Source organism: Lipotes vexillifer, unplaced genomic scaffold (assembly GCF_000442215.2).
Source record: "Lipotes vexillifer unplaced genomic scaffold, Lipotes_vexillifer_v1.1 scaffold614, whole genome shotgun sequence".
NCBI lineage: Eukaryota > Metazoa > Chordata > Mammalia > Artiodactyla > Lipotidae > Lipotes > Lipotes vexillifer.
Genome location: NW_006787203.1, coordinates 536,512 through 556,712, shown reverse-complemented (window position 1 = coordinate 556,712; position 20,201 = coordinate 536,512). Strand labels below are relative to the sequence as shown.

The 20,201-nt window shown below is 42.3% G+C and overlaps 1 protein-coding gene across 1 annotated transcript in view; it reads right to left on the bottom strand.

The window, feature by feature from the left end:
* The window catches only part of MTMR7 (myotubularin related protein 7), a 94,611-nt gene that overhangs the window by 49,404 nt on the left and 25,006 nt on the right, over window positions 1-20,201 (bottom strand). Inside the window, exons 2-3 of the mRNA XM_007459906.1 lie at window positions 7,486-7,608; window positions 6,112-6,274 (exon numbers count right to left, since the gene is read on the bottom strand). Of these exons, the coding sequence (XP_007459968.1) occupies window positions 6,112-6,274; window positions 7,486-7,608 (286 nt within the window). The remainder of the gene's footprint in view (window positions 1-6,111; window positions 6,275-7,485; window positions 7,609-20,201) is intronic.

Sequence of the window (20,201 nt, the reverse complement as noted above, 5' to 3'; positions counted from 1 at the left end):
ACAACCTAGTTCAGACCAGCCACATTTTAAGCCCTTGACAGCCCCGTGTGGCTAGGAGCTACCTACTGGACAGTGCAAATCAAAGCATTTCTGGTGATAATAAATCGTGGTTGATACTCAGTGAACCCTTGTTTCATTCCAGATTCTGTTCTGATTAAATGTACTGACCCATCTAGTAAGCATCATGACAGGTCTCCTTGCACAGATAAGAAATCTGAGGCAAAGGGATGTTTTGCAGCGATCCCAGGGTCACACAGCTAGGAGGTAGGGGAGTCTGGCTTTCACCACCACGCACTCTGCCCCCACTCCAAGGCAGACCCTTCTCTCTTCTCCCCAGACAGGCCGCTTTTGTATATTTTCTTTCCAACCATCCCCCTAATCTTCTTTTTTTTTTTTAACAGAATCTTTCCTCCTTACAGCTTCCTTAGATCATCCCATTTGTTCCTTCATCTGTCAATGGTGTTCAGCATGGACACTTTAGTGCTCCTAAACGTGTGTCTGGAGGCCCAACAAAGCATCTCACCACCAGCAAAAGGCCGCAAAAATACACAGGCAGCCTAAGGTCAAAACTCAAGTTTCCAGCTTCTTTTGATTACTACTGAAATGACTCATCTACAAGAATGATAAGATAAGGGTCATATTTTAAGTACCAGACTTTTGAATTATACATGCACTCTTTCTTGTAAAAAAGAAGTGAGAAGACTGGGGTTTATCAGTGAGATAAGCTATGTCTATTTCATTCTCTCTCGATGTCATATTTCTAAATTTGAAAATTGAGCATACTGAGATTTCAACAAAGAAAATGCACACATACAGGTACATGCACACGCACACACACACTCACACACACAGCACAGACACTTCCAGTAAAAACGGTTTCTTGTCATCTTAGCAAATTGAGCAGACAGCATATAAAATTGACATCCTGTTCTGGGAACAGTCGGCTCAACACTGACATATGTTTTCCATCTCTAAGTACCATTTTCATGACTCAGGCTTCTGATATCATAATGTTAACCACAAATGCAATTGTTTAAGATGCCAAGAGAATCTCTTGAGAAAGCCTCAGTTCCTTCAGTGAAAGAAGAGCTAAGGAAGATGGGGTAATAATGGAAGTTAAATTCCATTTGCTAAATGCCTACAAATAGGTTTAAAGGTAGAAGAAGAAAACCATTCTATGAATGCAGATAGTTTTCTATGTATGGGCTCATTCTTGCTGTCACTGGGAAGAGGTGAGGAAACTGCACATAAATTAATGCAAGAATAACTTGTCACCGACATTAAGAAGGTTACTCTTGAATTGGGAGACATCAGAATGGGTTGCCACTGAAATAATGAAATTTTCTCTTTCAGTTAATTTTTTTTTTTTTTTTTTTTGGGTTCACGGGCCTCTCACCGTTGTGGCCTCTCCCATTGCGGAGCACAGGCTCCGGACGTGCAGGCTCAGCGGCCATGGCTCATGGGCCCAGCTGCTCCGCGGCATGTGGGATCCTCCCGGACCCCGGGGCACGAACCCGTGTCCCCTGCATTGGCAGGCGGACTCTCAACCACTGTGCCACCAGGGAAGCCCTCTCTTTCAGTTATTTTTAAGGAAAAGGGTGATCAACCATACCTTTGGCCCAATTTACCTAAAATTCTACATGCGGGCAGAGAAACACATTTTTGTCAGTCAAAGCTCAGCCTTGTTAATGTGGGCAAGCTTCTTACCCAGAGGCCAGCTCAGGAGAAGCCCTCAGCTACGAACTGTCTACTCTGAGAAATTAAAAAATACCATTAACGGGCTTCCCTGGTGGCGCAGTGGTTGGGAGTCCGCCTGCCGATGCAGGGGACACGGGTTCGTGCCCTGGTCCGGGAAGATCCCACATGCCGCGGAGCGGCTGGGCCCGTGAGCCATGGCCGCTGAGCCTGCGCGTCCGGAGCCTGTGCTCTGCAACGGGAGAGGCCACAACGGTGAGAGGCCCGCGTACCGCAAAAAAAAAAAAATACCATTAACAAAGCTGTAAATTTTACTGAATATTTCCCATTCATAATGTTTTGTTCCCCTCATCTCCATCTCTTGCAGAATACATAGCAGAATGTTTAGTAATCAACACTATTAAGATAAGTTAAGTAAGGTAGGTAAATTAAAACCAACAACAACCAAAGTAGGACTTTGAGAAATCTCCGGTCCTTACAGAATCTGAACTGAGAGAAAATACTTACGTGCTTTGGGAAGGCCAAATCCCTGATTTTCCACCCACTCTTAAAACAAACACGTTAAATACTCCACTGACTTTTCACATCGCAAAGTCTAGGCCATCACATCCAACATAAAATGCCTTTTGCTGCTCGTGGCCTGGCACCTTCAACAGGGGATGCATTGAAGGCTTCGCCCCTTGGGGCCTCATGACTAGGAGGGCACAAGAGCTCCTCCAACAAGAAGCAAACCCTCAGCATGCCTTTGGACAGGGGGAGTAAACTGAATGTGCACCTCTAATTTAAAAAATTTTCAGAAAAGCTTATGTGGAAATCATTCTAGTACTTTATTTACCTACCTAAATCATGTAACTGCTAAACAAGGGCAGACTTCTATTTAGAAAGAAAAAATGGCAATTTCTCAAATACTACATTAAACTAAGAATGAGTAACATTTTGTCTATGGTTCTAAGAAGGCCAAGTCAGTGTTTCAGGACTAAGTAGAGGGCATGAGCTCCACCCAAGCACAGAGACACACAGATGGGACTGACCTTATCTTATTTTAGCATCATTGTTCAGCGCACGCCTTAACACAGGGCAGCATGTGTGGCTGCAATCGATACCTACTGCTCTCATCAACTCCTTCCCGCTCAGATAATCCCACTTTCTACTCCTGGAGAAGACATGGGCCATCAAGTGGAAACTCTTTCAACCTGGAAGCACCAAGCCTACATATGGCCTTGTCTCGGCATTTAACCTCTGCTCCTTCCTCCTGTAAGAAAGGAAAGGGTGTTCCTTCCAGCCAAATAAGAGAGCCTTTGGGCAGAACAAAGCAGTTAGGAAAACAGAAAAAAAAAAACATGGGGGCATTCTCTCTTATTATTGACTAACTGGGAAAAACCGAAGGTAATTTATACTAAAATCAAAAGTACTTTAAAAATCGAAAGGAAACTTGTAACAACCAATGTAAAACCTGAATAATCCAATTACATTATTGATTGTTAAGCAAATTTTTTAAAAACTCGAAAGGAAACACAAACATGAATTAGCATCAGCAGAATGTGAAGGATGAGGAAGGAAAGGGAAAAGTCACCAGCAGTCACTGGAAGAACACAGAGGTTTTCGAACCCAAAGTAAGGAAAGTGAAGTTGCTCTACATGCCCTAATGAATTCGGGCAACTGAAAATAAACGTAGTTGAAAAACCACTTAAAGAGGGGTGAGAAGATAACACAGCTAGTAATTGGATTTTGCACATTAAAAAAAAAATGAGAACTTTCTTGTCTATTTTGAACAGACAAGTGCTCGAATTAAACATCAGGATTGTGGAAGCTAACGCTTAGTGAAAAAGGGCTACTGGACCCAGAGATTAGTATCATCAATAAAAAGGAAATTGTTACTGTAAAAATTGCCTGAGTGGCACTGATTTAGATAAGAACAGTAAAAAGTTAAATTAAGCCAATTAGACTATATCAATCCTGAGATTTTTAAAAATCACAGTAAATATGCTGAAGAATTAGGGACTAAGATGGGCTGAAAAAATACTGCAATTTAATAAAAAATGGGAAAATAAACAAAAGAGATGGCTTAAATATTAAAGGGCCCAAGAACACTACAGAGGGAAAGATAATTGATACAAAAAAATAAACAACAGGAGCTAATTAGAGGGAGGAGAAAGAAAGAACATGGGGAAAATGGAAGCCCTCTGGGAAACAGGGGTCTTCAAATCAGAAAAATGTATAACCTTATTAGTACATCAGATCTACAGCATTAATTTCTTTTCTCATTTGGGCCACAGTCCTATTTCAACTTACTTCTTTACGAAGAATTAAGGAGCTTACTGGATTTGACTATGTTATTTTTTGGCTGGGATCTTTTAGAGTCCGTGACCAAATTCTGACCAATCTGAATTCATATGAAAGACAAACCAATAAAATCTAGACAAATTTTTTAGTCATTTGATTTACCCTTATCCCAGGAATCGTAATTCGGTAAAGACAGACTCTTAAGAGTTTGAAGCTATCTCCTTCATAGGCCTTGACTGAAATGGACTCCCAAACATTTCTTCTTTTGTTAAAAATTTTTAAAAAAGTGTCCTCTGCAGGACCTTAGCTGTGCCCATAAGGGGAGCTGAAAACACATGATTTGTGTTGGTGACCAACCACAATAACCCCAGAGATGGATATTGTGCTGCACATTGCCTCACCTCCACCCAGATTCAACACCCTGCTTCCAAGGTGACAGGCTGTAATATGTCCTAATTTTAGCACTGCCTTTAGCATTAAACTGTGAAGCTGCTTGGATTCTATTTCCTCTTCCCATACTCATTAAAGTACTATGCTTTACATAAACTGGCATTTCTAATTCCAATGTTTCACAATGCTGGTGGCTTTTTAAAAAATCTTCTAAGGTAATGACTTTAATTCAATTAATGACTATAATTTCTTTCTTTGGTCTCTGGCTACAGCTAACACTGAACTCCCAAAACTTCATCTTTAAGAAAAAGTGTATATTTTTAAAAGCAGGGGAACACAGTGATTTTCCTCCCTGGGGACCCTCGCGATGTGAATCTGGGCACTCACTGTCAGCTGGGGCCAGAGCCCTCACCGCCACTGTGATCTACTCTTCCAGTGCCTCAGCCCTTTCCCAGTTCTCTGGGCTATTCCTAAATCCCATTAATCCGGTCAGAGCACATTTATCAACCAGTACATCCATTAATCAGTGACACAGAAACTGCTGGCGCGCAATTCCCCTCGCATTCTCTGCTACATGCAACCTCACGTACATCTTCCCAGAACTTCTGTTCCAATTATAGTGCGCCCTCCAAAAAGTTCAACTGCTTTTCTGGCTAACTCGGCAGTTCTTTTCAACACACTGAGATGAAAAAGCCTCAACGGGCTGACTTGAAAGGGGAGCAAAGTCAAGTTCAAAATGATCAGATTCTGATGTTCCCATCACGTAACTTTAGCTCTCAGCTCTCAACAGACAATACAGTTGTATCATAAGAATCTGAGGACCCAACCAAATGCTTTGAAGAGTTTACAATCAAACTTCTTGTCCTGAATCAAAAAGCATTTAGTAAAGTAACTATAAGCACATGTCCTATCTCCCTTATTAATGACTTCTGGGTAAACACTACCATGGATGTTACTGTTATACAAAGGATCTCCTTTCACTGTGTACTTCCAAGACACTGAACAAAGGAACCCTACAGTTCACACAAGCCACATACACAAGAAACACCTGTGTAGATTTTCATACATTTACAGCATAGTAAGCTACAAATTTCTTAGACTTAAAGCATATTAAGCTGTAATTCTAAAGACCTTAAGATGAGGGATATATAACCAGAGAGTAACCGACAGCATATATTTTTCAAATCAGCCATTCTTCCCACAACACTTAAGGAGGTTTTGTTTAGGAGAATCAACATATACATACCCCGAACATTCACTGATGCTAACAAAGGTCTAGTTATGCCAACCTTGGGAAATACATATCACTATCAAAAAGCAACAGAAACCAAACCTTAAAAGCCCCCAAATAGGGAAAACTGCCCTAGACCTGTTTGATATCAACGTTTTCCACACAAAACCATTTGTGGGTTTTGTCTTAGGGCTCAGTCAAGGTGGCTTGACTACCACAGTATCAGAAGGGCATACTTTGGGATGATTTCACCCCGAAAGTGACGCACAACTAAAACCCCCTCCAAGATAAAAACTATGAATAATGAAAGAAGCTCATACAGTAAGTAACTCAGACAGAGGTGCCCCCCCAAAAGACAAGGAACTCTATCAGTCAGATTTCTTGGCCTCATCTGAAGGCTGGGATAATTCCTAAAGTACTGTAATTATGAAGTATTATCCATATTTCTTCAACACAATCTGTGAACGTCTTAAGAGTGGGTCCACGCTGAGTGCCGAGCCGCTCTGCCCTACCTGGCCTTGCAAGGCGGATGAGAGAGATGTAAACGTCATGGCAGTCCCTTTCCTGAGGGATGATGAGCTGTAAGAGCTGAAAGTTCTTGCAGCGAATGAGCAGAGGGCACCCGGTAGCCGTTGTCGCCTGTTTCTCGATGGTGGAAATCTGACTGTGAAGAATCTACCACCAAAAGTTAATGTGGGTAAACTAAGCACAAATAACAGATACATAGGACAAAAAGTAACAGAGATCTCTGAGCCACACACATAGACAAGAAACACTCCCTGACCTTCAGCTGGCTTGCACTCAGATGACAAGAACCTACGTGTTTGGGGTAAGAGCCAACTGTCTGAATTTATCATTTTATTTTTCAACGCCAAGCTTTCTGATATCCAAGGTAATTATATGAAGCAAACTATTCAGCATACAATTCTGCACAGGTCCAGGTAAGGGAACATTTGGGCCATCAAATGCTGAAATGCACTGAGTAGCTAAAATTAAATAAGGTCATGAGAAGTTAGTAAAGTAAACCTTGCAATCAACAAAAGTTACAGACAGCTCCACTGGGAGGTGCCACCATGCTCCTCAATTCCACATGGAATGCTCTCAAGTTCAACAGCAACGTGAGATTGTTGTTTTCGAAGCTCTTGGTGGTCAGGCAGGCTGCAGAAGAGATTTATTTGAAAGAAAATCATGCTGAAGTGCTCTGGCGTCTCAGGAGGGTCTCTCTCTGCTCAGCCCTCAGTGGCAACACTTCATTCTTTAAATTCCTCTTCACTAACTAGTGCCTGCCACCTTCTGCTGAAAAGATAAAGTCTACAGACTACAGAAAAGGCAAAATCTACAACTCAGGGACTCTGGTTCTGGTCATAATGTCGTGGTTGGGTGGCTATATAAAATAAGAACTATCTAATGGCCTCATTATTACGTAGCAGAAATACCTGATGATGGGACTGTTCCCTAGACTTTTTTTTCTTTTTTAAATCATGAGAAAACTGCAGACAACATAATAAGATGACTAAATGGCCTGCATTACAGGATGCTACAAATAAAGTGGATTGCAAATAAAGCACTGTGTAAATGCTGTATCTGGTACACTAACATTATTGAATCTCTACTTGACAGCTGTGACACGAAGCACTTATAGCTCTGGCTATTTCTATGTCTCTGATGATGTTCAAATAATTGGTGCTTAAAATGAGTAAACAGATCAAGTGGATGTGCCCCTTTACAGAAAAAAGGCAAAACCCACATTCCAAGAAGAGTCCTCTGAACACCCAAACGCCAAATCCCACCCTCCTCACCCTGAGGACAAACAAAAAAATAGAGGGTCAAAACTTGTTACTTAAAACAATGGAAAACACATAAAGCCAACAATAAGGAATGCATACCCATGTTTCTTTCCTTGTGTCAGGTGCATTTTCCACAAATATGACATGAGTAGCCGTCAAATACAAAGTACCAAGGGCCGCCTTTTTAGAAGATATTCGATCTACCAAGCGGACATTTTCAACCTAGAGAAATCAATGTGACAGGGTTAGAGTAGAGCAAAAAAGCTATTCACAAAAAACTATCAGTAAGTAATCTCGAGCTTAATCCAAATATGATTCTGAAAATTCTCCCAATAATAAAAACCAAAACTTGCCCTCTTAATTAGATCTCACAATGATTCTGTATATCAAAAGATAAAAATTCACCAATTCCTTAAATATAACCTTAAATGTACCACAAAAGAGTTATAGACCCTATTTTTTTTAAGATCTTTACTGGAGTATAATTGCTTTACAATGTTGTGTTAGTTTCTGCTGTTTAACAAAGTGAATCAGCCATATGCATATATATGCCCCCATTTCCCCTCCCTCTTGCATCTCCCTCCCACCCTCCCTATCCCACCCCCCTCGGTGGTCACAAACCACCGAACTGATCTCCCCGTGCTATGCGGCTGCTTCCCACTAGCTATCTATTCTACATTTGGTAGTGTATATATGTCCATGCCACTCTCTCACTTAGTCCCAGCTTACCCTTCCCCCTCCCCATGTATAGATCCTATTCTTTAAGAATACCCTTTCTGTGTTTTAAATAGGTCAACATTCTTACTTCACTGTAATTATGTAATTTTAAGGCAGGAAGCATACACATGAAAGTTGAGTTTACACATTAACTATATATGAATAGCATTCTATTAAAAAAATAATGTATTTTCCTATGTGTTTCTCAGTTGTAGAAATGGCCCCAAGGTTATCTGCTTCCATATAAACTAGTAGGAAATACAAATATACATACAGGAGCAAAGAGTATCAGAAGAATGTTCTGCAATGCTTAGCAAGAAAATCTACCAAATTAAGATGCTAATATTTATAATAAAATCTTTCTAATAAATAGAATTCTCACCCCTGAGCTAAAATTCAAACTGCTACAGGAGACTTCTGGAAACAACTTTTATCAAGCATACATCTCTGAAATGGAGAGTAATTTCGAGAATATGTGCATCGGGGTCATTTCAATATGAAATGTAAAGGAAATGACAAGACAGTTTCTACAGGGAAAATGAAGAAAGCAGCAACGACGACTCCAATAAGGCAGAGCCACCCCAAACACTCGATGAACATTCTAGTAAGGATGGCAGTGCTTAGCAATGCTACTTACTACTGCCAAGGATCAACTGTCTACAAAAAGACACTGGCTCAACCCTCATCCCTCAAATCAGGATGGTGACTTGCTTCCATGAGGCAGCTGAGAGACTAGTGAATCATATGTGCTCCATTCTTTCGTCTAATATAGAAGCTGTTGTGCTGATGCAGCTGGAGGGCCCAAGGCTTCTCAACCGCTCCAGGAAGCCCTGTGGGGACAGCGGACTGAATGGACACCCCTCAGGATCGTCAGGACAACTCCAAAGGCAAACATCACTCCACACATTCCACTGCCTCAGTTTCCTCTGAGCCCTTAGAACCAAACCAGTCTTCTGGGAATAGTACTTGAAGGTCTTGTCCCACTTCTTCCCAATTTCCAGGGATCTAATGAGGCAAATAAAGAATTAGGTATTTACTATATTTGGGGGGCATACAATTTATGCGGGGGGTGGTTGCATCATTCCTGAGGCCTTGTGAATGTCTATGTGTATCAAGAATGGTCATTCAACAGCAGTGTTCTTAAACTACCAGCTTATGGTTTTAAAAAATACTTCTTTTGAGGGCTTCCCTGGTGCGCAGTGGTTGGGAGTCCGCCTGCTGATGCAGGGGACGCGGGTTTGTGCCCCGGTCCGGGAAGACCCCACATGCCGCGGAGCGGCTGGGCCCGTGAGCCATGGCCGCTGGGCCTGTGCGTCCGGAGCCTGTGCTCTGCAACGGAGAGGCCACTACAGTGAGAGGCCCACGTACAGCAAAAAAAAAAAAAAAATCTTTTGTTACTACAGTGCTCCACATTCTTTCACATGGTTATTCATCAGTCTGTCTCTTTCATAAATGGTCCTCACGTCATTGGTTTACTTTCATACCAGGTGGTCATCATTTCTTATACATTCATGAAAACTGTTTATATAGTAAGGATAGTAGCCTATGGCTTGTTATTTGTATGTTTTATAACTGCCTCTTTACCAAACTCTTTTACTAGTTCTAATAATTTTTTCACCAAAGTCTCTTGGATGTTCCGAGTAGACAGGAATATTTTCCGTAATAATTTCTCTCTTCCTTTCCAATATTTAGACCTTCATTCCCCTTGTTTAATGGCATTAACTAGAACCTTCAGAATAACAGTAAATAACAGTGGTAACAACACTCTTGTGTTGCTTTTCATTGGTTTAATAACAATTTTATTGAGACAGAATTCAGATACCATACAATTCACCCATTAAGAGTATATGACTCAACGCTTTTTAGTATATTCACAGCACTGTGTAGATCATCGTCGTGCAACCACTACTACCGTCAACGTTAAAGCATTTTCATCACCCGAGAAGGAAACCCTGTTCCCAGTAGCAGTCAGCCTTCTTTCCCCACTAACCACCTCAGCACTAGGCAACCATCAATCTACTTTCTGTCTCTATGGATTTGCCTATTCTGGACACTTCATATGAACTGAATCGTACAGTCTGTTGTACTCTATGACTGGTTTATTTCACTTAGCAACATGTTTTCGATCCGTGTTTCAAAGTTTATCCATTTGTAGAATGTGTCAGTACTTCCTTTTACTGTCAAAAATATTCCATTATATGGATATACCACATTTTTATTTATCTATTTGTCAGGTGATGGACATTAGGGTTGTTTCTACCTTTTGGTTATTATTACTATTATTTTTTTAAATTATTTATTTATTTTTGGCTGTGTTGGGTCTTCGTTTCTGTGCAAGGGCTTTCTCTAGTTGTGGCAAGCAGGGGCTACTCTTCGTTGTGGTACAAGGGCCTCTCACTATCGTGGCCTCTCTTGTTGCGGAGCACAGGCTCCGGACGCGCAGGCTCAGTATTTGTGGCTCACGGGCCTAGCTGCTCCACGGCATGTGGGATCTTCCCAGACCAGGGCTTGAACCCGTGTCCCCTGCATTGGCAGGCAGATTCTCAACCACTGTGCCACCAGGGAAGCCCTGGTTATTATTAATAATGCTGCTATGAACATTCTTATACAAGTTTTTTCTCATACAAGTTTTTATAAGGACATACGTTGGGTGTATATATACCTAGGAATGGAATTGTGCCGGTTCATATGTAACTCTTTGTTTAACCTTTTGAGGAACTCCCAGACTATTTTCCAAATCCAAAGTGGTTGTATCATTTTACATTCCCACCACCAATCTATAAGGGTTCTAATTTCTCCATGTCTTTGCCAACCCTTGTTAAATAATTTTTTTTTGATCATAGCCATCCTAGTAGGTATGAGACAGTATCTTGTGACTTTCAGTTGCATTTCCCTAATGGTTAATGATGCTAACATCTTTTCATGTGCACATCTGTTTTTAATGGGAACACTTCCTGTATTTTACCCTTGAGTTTGATGTTGATTTTTTTAAAATCACATAGTGGAAGTGACCTACTCCTATAAGAGTTTTGATTTTTGAAAATGAGGAATGAACATCATGCCTTTTAAATATATATTTGGATGAATATTTACTTTTTTATTTTAGTCCTGTGCTATTAATAATAGTAATAGATTTCTTAATCCTTAAAGAAGTCTTGGATCTTGGTATATGACCAACTTGGAATTGGTGTGTTAGTGTTTCAATACTTATATTTTATCTGCTATAATTGTTTTATTCTTGTTTTCCCTTTTGGTTTTTTTGCATCTATGCTTTTAAGAAATCATTACAGTTAAAATTACATAAATTAATTAGGAAGCTTTCAACATACAAATTATTTAGTATTTGAAAGAAATATGGGTACTTCTTTATACAGAAACAAGACTTTAATAATTCATTCATTTTTTGTGCAATTATAGATCTGTTCAATGTTTCTATTTTTTACTAAATCTCATTTTGATATCTATTTCCTTTTCAAATTATCTTATTGCCGATTTTCAAATTCTTTACAATCTTTTAATTCTTGTCTGTGGGTAAATCCCTCTCTCCTTACCCCTTCTCTCATTCCTAATATTGTGAACTATGTTCTTATTTCTTTGTGATTAGATATGCATATGTTTTTCTTCTAAGTAACAGGTCTTGGATTTATCAAGTAATTTTTCTCTTTTCCAATCGTTACTTTCTGCTTGTGTTTGTTGATAAATGTTTTAACATGCTTTCCTTGAGTATATCATGTGGTTTTTGTTTCTTTGTTCACTTTAATTTTTTTTATAATTTTTTTTTTCTTTTTGGCTGCACCATGAGGCATGTAGGATCTTAGTTCCCCGACCAGGGATCGAATCTGCATCCCCTGCCATGGAAGCATGGAGTCTTAACCACTGGACCACCAGGGAAGTCCCTCTTTGCTCAGTTTTAAATTCTTGGGTTTAACAGCTCATCAATTTTCATTCTTTTTGATTAATAACGAACTTTAAAGTCCAATCATTTTCCTCCAGCTAAATCTTTGGCTGCATCTTATGAGTTTTGTTTGCAATATTATCATTCTTATTACTTTCTAGGTAGTTTATAACTGCAGCTTTTATTTCTTCTTCTTTTTTTTTTTTTTGCGGTACGCGGGTCTCTCACTGCTGTGGCCTCTCCCGTTATGGAGCACAGGCTCTGGATGCGCAGGCTCAGCGGCCATGGTTCACGGGCCCAGCCGCTCCGCGGCATGTGGGATCTTCCCGGACCGGGGCACGAACCCGTGTCCCCTGCATCAGCAGGCAGACTCTCAACCACTGCACCACCTGGGAAGCCCTTTATTTCTTCTTTGACCCAAGAGTTCTTAAAGAGAATATTTTTCAATTCCCACGCGACTGGATTATGGTATTTAAATTTTTGTCATTAAACATTCTATTCTGAAGCGACTATGAGAAAGATATCATGGAAGAGACTGTGGGAGGAGAAAAGCAAGGGGATATATTATTTTTAGGACATTTCTATGGGGAAAAACTCATTTGCATGCTGAAATGTGCCTAGCTAAATTAACCAGAGGTCCAGGATTGATATACCAATTAAAAATATCTAAAAACAGAATGTAAATAATTCTCTCTGAACTTAGAACCAATGAAACAAAACTTTATTAGGGTAACTCCATTGAACATAAGATAATATTTTGAAGCCAAAGTATTTAGTATGAATTATTCTCCCTGTAGAAGTGAAGAAAGCTATACCACTTAGATTATTTTTAGAAAACCTCAGTGGAACAGAAGGTTTGCAGATGGTGGTAGGTTAAAACACTTAATGAGATTTTTCCATGTCTTTTTGTTAACTTTGGATGCTGCCGCAGGAAAATTACATTTCAAGATTTGGCAAACGTTCTCACAGGTCTCACAGCTGTCAAAAGTAAGGCTGAAGGGGAGGGAGGGGGAAAAGAAAATGAGGGAAACACCAACAGCATGATTTTCCAGTGATGTAATAAAAGAAATGAGTAATAAACATTAAAATCCCATTATCTGAGAAATTCTGTGAAGATGGGAGCACTAAAATTGGGACCACCATGTGGTTTACACTAAGACAGCCAGAACATTCTTGACTGTGACGCTAGAGTCAGTCAGTTCTAGAAAAAATGAAATAAATCTCAAGAGTCTGGGCGCCATCATGAAGACCCATTGGTTCAATAACTCTGCCTCACCGTTGAGCTACCTTAAACTATATGGTAATAAGGCTTCTTTCATACTTGGAGAGATAATGACTCTTAGGAAACCACCAGCTTCTTTTTTTTTTTTTATAAATTTATTTTATTTATTTATTTTTGGCTGCGTTGGATCTTCGTTGCTGTGCACAGGCTTTCTCTAGTTGTGGTGAGTGGGGCTACTCTTCGTTGCAGTGTGTGGGCTTCTCATTGCAGTGGCTTCTCTTGTTGTGGAGCACGGGCTCTAGGCTCGCGGGCTTCTGTAGTTGTGGCACGCGGGTTCAGTAGTTGTGGTGCACGGGCTTAGTTGCTCCACGGCATGTGGGATCTTCCCAGACCAGGGCTTGAATCCGTGTCCCCTGCACTGGCAGGTGGATTCTTAACCAGTGCGCCACCAGGGAAGCCCAGGAAACCACCAGCTTCTTAAGACAAAGTTATTGCAATTCATTTGCATGTTCCTGGGAACACCACGCTTAAGACACACTTGGCATTCGTGCTCTGCAAATGGCAATTCATCTATGCAAAAGATATTACACTATTATCATTAACTCTTGAGTGTACATTTTTCACTTTCTGACATTTCCAAAAATGGAATGTATCTTATGATTAACATGGTAAGAAGCCACTGTGGCATTTAACTGGCAGCACTTTTTTTTCTTTCTCTGTGGTAAATAAAATCTCAGTGCATCTTACAATCACTGATGCCTTAGGTTTGCTGATGCAGTTATTAGTCACTGGTATATAGATTATATTTGAAATCACGGGACTGAAAGAGGTTACCTCGGGAGAGCATGCAAAGTGACAAGAGGAAAGACCTGAGGGCATCCAACACTTAAAGCTCTGAGGGAAGAGGAGGAATCAGAAAAGCAAACTTGGAGGAATGGCCAGTTAGGAGGAAAATCAGGAGAGCATACTATCAGGGGAGAGGGTGCAGAGGGAGTGGTTTAAAAGGAGAATGTTTATGCCGAATGCTGCTGAGAAATCAAGTAAGGCAAGAACTGTAAAATGTCCATTGGACTCAGCATCACGGAAGATGCAGAAGGGGTCGTGGGAGCCCTAGGATGAGAAGCCATAACACAACGGCTGGAGGAGTGAACTCATTAGAGCTGAGAAAGTGGAGATTCTACTCTTTGTGGAAGTGAGGGCAGAAGCCAGAGCTGGGAACCTGACCACTCAAACTCCATCCCGGGGCAGCAAAAGACCAAAGCATGCAAAGAGCTTTCCAGAAGCAACAGGCACGTCAAGACAAAGCAGTCTATAAGGGTTGCCAACCAGGTGGCGTCTCACACTGTGATGCACACAGGAAATAAAATAACTCCCATTCGGAGGAAACTGTGAGAAATACGTTTTAAAGGATTAGAAAAAGGAGATGAGGATCACTGGGCAAGGATTTGTTTATCCTGCTTGTACTGACGTCTCCCCAGTCCTACAAAGCTTCTCCTCCAGCTTTTAAAACTGGTCTTTTTAAAAATTAAGAAACGTGCTTATTTATGCAATGTTTAAAAATCCAGAAATACAGAAGAAGGAAAGAAACTCACCCTAGGCCCATAATTGAAACACAAGCACTGGGACTTCCCTGGGTGCAGTGGTTAAGAATCCACTTGCCAATGCAGGGGACACGGGTTCAATCCCTAGTCCCGGAAGATCCCACGTGCTGCGGAACAACTAAGCCCGTGGGCCACAACTACTGAGCCCGCACTCTAGAACCCGCGAGCCGCAACTACTGAGCCCACGTGCCACAGCTCCTGAAGCCCACGTGCCTAGAGTCCATGCTCTGCAACAAGAGAAGCCACCGCAATGAGAAGCCCACTCACCACAACGAAGACCCAACTCAGCCAAAAACAAATAAATAAATATTTTTAAAAACCACAAGCACTGTGAATCTTTTGGTGTATTTTAGAAAATATTTATACCTTAAGCATTTTTTGATTACGTGGCAAAGTGCCAGGGGCAAGAGACCCAGGGATGGGGAGGAAAAATCTAATCTCTGCCGTTGCTTTACTGAACCTTTCCTTTGCCCCAAATCTTCAGGAGAGTAGGTTGTATACTGTACTGCCTTGATGGGTTGGACAAGGGCTGTGTAATTAAGTAAGAGACGGGTTTTAATACAACACAGCTGAGTCATGGACCAGAGGTGCCTAAATGGATGGTGAAACAATCTATAACCTGAACTAATTCAGTGGGAGCAGAAGATTATGCTAGAGGAGACTGTGAAAATGCAAACATCCAAGGGAACCGGCAGAAATTCTGGGAAGAGCTTTGGAATTCTGAAGGGAATAGAATGGAGGTGTTTAAAATAACTACCAACATGGCATGGGTCAGGCCAATCCCAGCCGTCAGTTGGCTCATGTAAAAATTACCAAAATAATAATAAAAACAACAATTAAACATTTTTGGAGAACTTACTCTCTGCCATGCACTGTGCTGTCACTGCATATCTGACCTCAGTTAATCCCCACAATAACCCCATGAGTTAGGTCCTCACATAATCTTCATTTCACTGTTACGTTTAGAGACCCGACAAATCTTCCCAGGTCACACGAGCAGTACATGGGAAGGCTCAGCTTGGAGCTAAGGTCTATCCAGCTCCAAAGGCCAAGCTCACAGGTCACCGAGGCTGTGGACCCTGGTGAATGCCTATGAGGTCATTCTAGTTCTTTTACCCAAAATTAATACGTTTAGGATAACCAGTTAACAATTATTTTAAGCAACTTTATACATGAAATTAGTATTTGAAAACAGAATGCTAGGACTTCCCTGGTGGCACAGTGGTTAAGAATCCACCTGCCAATGCAGGGGACACGGATTCGAGACCTGGTCCAGGAAGATCCCACGTGCCGCGGAGCAACTAAGCCTGTGCACCACAACTACCGAGCCTGCACTCTAGAGCCCGTGACCCACAACTACTGCGCCCGCACAGCTAGAGCCCGTGCTCCACAACAAGAGAAGCCGCCGCAATGAGAAGCCCGCGCACAGCAAGGAAGAGTAGCTCCTGCTAGGCGCAACTAGAGAAAGCCCGCGCGCAGCAACGATAGACCCAACGCAGCCAAAAATTAATTAATTAATTTTTAAAATTAATTTTTAAAAAACAGAATGATTTAAGAGAAAATTATATTGTAAAACTATATTCACAAACCGCTATGAGAACATTCTTCTTTGAGATAAACCCAAAGACAAAAGGCCTGGGAATGGGCTACGGGAACCCAAATGTTGGCACGAGGACATGTTCAGGATTCTCAGAACCAAAAGAAAGAACAGTAAACATCCAATGCCACTCAACAGAATGCCTTTGTGTAGCCCGGTGTTAGGTTCTGGGAAGAGGAACAAAAGGCTGAATAGGACGGAGTCTTTGTCTCATCCCGAAGAATCTTACAGACTCAATGGAGAAGGCTGTGCCCCAGTTTAATAGCCTTTTCATTCCCATCCCTGCTCTGCTGAGGTTAGACTGAGAGGAAAAAAAGCTTTCATCAGCTTTTCTAGGCCGAGGCTGAAAAGCCTCAGTGAAAACATGGAGCCCCTCCGCGGCACTGCCAGGCCTGAAACAGGACACAAGTATGGCTGCGTCCTTCCCCCATCCATCACAGGGAGACACAGCCTCTCCTCAGCCATTCTCCATTGCACCACCTTCTAATTTCAATCTAAATAGAACAGAAGTCTTTACTTTCTACCCTGCAGGTTGAATACTGGACTACTGAACATCTTGGGATTCTAGAATCATCTCTGACTATCTGGAAAAGAAAAGCTGCTCTGTAGGACATGGAGTCCAAAGTGCAGTATAGGGTTACCTTTTAATGAAAGAAAGGAAAATGAATGGCACTGGCCACTGGTTTTGCTTGGGCTGAAGATGAGTCCTCTAACCCGTATAAAGCAAGCTGAGGGTCACGGCCAGTCAGCCGGGGGAAGAGATCCAGAGGCTGCCGAACAGGGAGAAATCAAAATGTCTGCAGTGGCCAAAACCGAAGACAAGTTTATGTTCTAATCTAAGAAAAGCAACTAGATAAATAGTTTGTCGTGCTATTTCATGACATTTTCTAAGTCCAGCAACATGAAAAAGTAAAATATTTGTCTGCAAGTCAGGAGGCCTCGACTCTGGTTCTGGTTCCGGTGCTGGTTTTGAAAGGGAACCGTTGGGTGCAGACAGCTGAGCAACTCCGTCTGGGTTCTGACTCCTGTAAAGGACCTACAGGTATTTAATGCCTTCCCACACTTGCACAGGTTAACTCAGAGGTGCTTCAGAGAGACATTAGAAAACCCAGAAAACAGCAGTTGTGAAAATACACACGATAATGACTCAATATTAAATCTCAAGAAATTTAGCCCCTTGGTAATGTGGTTGGCCAACAAAGCTCTCGCGATTTCCCAAGGAAAGGAAGCACCAGCCTCGGCCACAGCAGATGCCACAACACTCTCTGAAAGTGGCCCATGGGCTGCACTGCAGCCCAGTGTTCGGGGCCCAACGGAGAGAAGTCCCCGAGGGCAGAGCCCAGCCTCAGGTATCCACAGTCTTGGGTGCAGAGGCTGTGCTGGCTTCAAGCAGTGCCCACTACCTGCTCGCTCACTCACGAACTGCTGAGAATCACAATCAGGCCAATCCAGGACTTTTCTAGAAAAGCTGAAGGTAAAGAAGGAAGCACCATTGAGGAAGATTCCTCTCAACTTCTCCCTTGAGCAGAAGGGATGAAAGAAGGAAGGGTAATAATAACAACAGCACTCACATTAACTGAGCAACTGCTGAGCGTCAGGTATTGTACTAAGTGTTGTCCGCACACTATTTCTAACCCTGGCTGAAAACTAGACATAGTGGTCCCACTGAACAAATGATAAAATACACATGCAGCCTGTAGACCTACTGCCCAAGGCCCCGCAGCTAGAAAGCGGCAGAGCCAGATTTCAGACCAGAAGTGTCTGATGCCCACACCTGTTCCCTAGATGTGCCCCCATACTTTACCCCCTCAGTCCAAGCCTAACACTGTAAATCCTCCATTTTCCCTAAAATTTCAATGACAGAGTTACATAGTTAACACGTAAAAAGTTCTGACTAGGGCTTCCCTGGTGGCGTAGTGGTTGGGAGTCCGCCTGCCGGTGTGGGGGACGCAGGGTCGTGCCCCGGGCCGGGGGGATCCCACATGTCGCGGAGCGGCTGGGCCCGTGAGCCATGGCTGCTGGGCCTGCGCGTCCGGAGCCTGTGCTCCACAAACGGGACACGCCACAACAGTGAGAGGCCCGCGTACCGCAAAAAAAAAAAAAAGTTCTGACTAAAGCTAAAGCACTGATAACTCGGTGTAGAGCATTAAGTTAAAATGGCCACGTTAACGCCGTCTAGTCACTTCACTGGTCTGGAGGGGTGCATGCCCGCCATGGTACTGAGAAGGCCTGGGGAGCCTGGCTCCCACGTGGTCCCAGGACCAGCTGGCCAGAGTCATGACAGGTGCTTTGGCCTGTTTCACGTCATGAGGTGCCATGACCTTCTGGCAGCAGGAGAACCATGTCAGGAATCAAAGTGCACTTCTCACCAGCCATGCATCAATTTTAGAAATGTTTCATTTATGGTAGGTGTCCCTGTGGCACTAAGTAGGATTATTTTTTTAATAAATTTATTTATTTTATTTATTTATTTTTGGCTGCATCGGGTCTTCGTTGCTGCAAGCAGGCTTTCTCTTGTTGCGGCGAGCGGGGGCTACTCTTTGTTGCGGTACATGGGCTTCTCATTGCAGTGGCTTCTCTTGTTGTGGAGCACAGGCTCTAGGCACACGGGCTTCAGTAGTTGTGGCACGAGAGCTCAGCAGCTGTGGCTTGTGGGCTTAGTTGCTCCGTGGCATGTGTGATCTTCCTGGACCAGGGATCGAACCCGTGTCCCCTGCATTGGCAGGTGGATCCTTAACCACTGAGCCACCAGGGAAGGCCAAGTAGGATGTTTTAAGTTTGAACCCAGAGCTCCTGGACAATGAATGATTCCACTTGCGAGTAACTACACGTGTGAGAGAGAAAGAGGAAAGGCGTCCATCTCTGTAGTTATGAATAAACTGTAATTACTGACAAACAAGTTCATAACAGAGACTTCAGAGATTTCATTCTTGCTCCCACTGAATGCTCACCTCGTGTCTGTGATTCCATTTCCCCTGTTACAGTAGTGGTAACGACAGAGTTCACAAAAAAGATGGGCTACTCAATGATAGTTGCAGAATATTTTGACATAGATGAAGAAAAAGTGAAGCAATAAAACATTCTTCAGACCACTTGGAATTGTCATAATCTCTTATAATAGGGAAAACAAGCATCTGATTTTTCCAATTTAAAAAGAAGTACTTTCGGGCTTCCCTGGTGGCGCAGTGGTTGAGAGTCAGCCTGCCAATGCAGGGGACACGGGTTCGTGCCCCGGGCCAGGAGGATCCCACATGCCGCGGAGCCTGCGCATCCGGAGCCTGTGCTCCGCAATGGGAGAGGCCACAACAGTGAGAGGCCCACATACCGCAAAAAAAAAAAAGTACTTTCAATACTGTATTGTATATTTGAAAGTTGCTAAGCGAGTATATCTTAAAAATTCTCATCACAAGAAAACAATTGTTAACTATATGAAGTGATGAGTGCTAATAACACTGTGGTAATCATTTTGCAATATACACATGTATCAAATCATACTGCATACCTTAAACCAATACAATGCTCTATGTCAATTATATCTCAATAAAACTGGAAAAATAAAATCACATGGTAGGGACTTCCCTGGCGATCTAGCGGTAAAGACTTCGCCTTCCAATGCAGGGGTGTGGTTGGATCCCTGGTCAGGGAGCTAAGATCCCACGTGCCTCGCGGCCAAAAAACCAAAACATAAAACAGACGCAATACTGTAACAAATTCAATACTTTAAAAATGATCCGGGCTTCCCTGGTGGCGCAGTGCTTGAGAGTCCGCCTGCCGTTGCAGGGG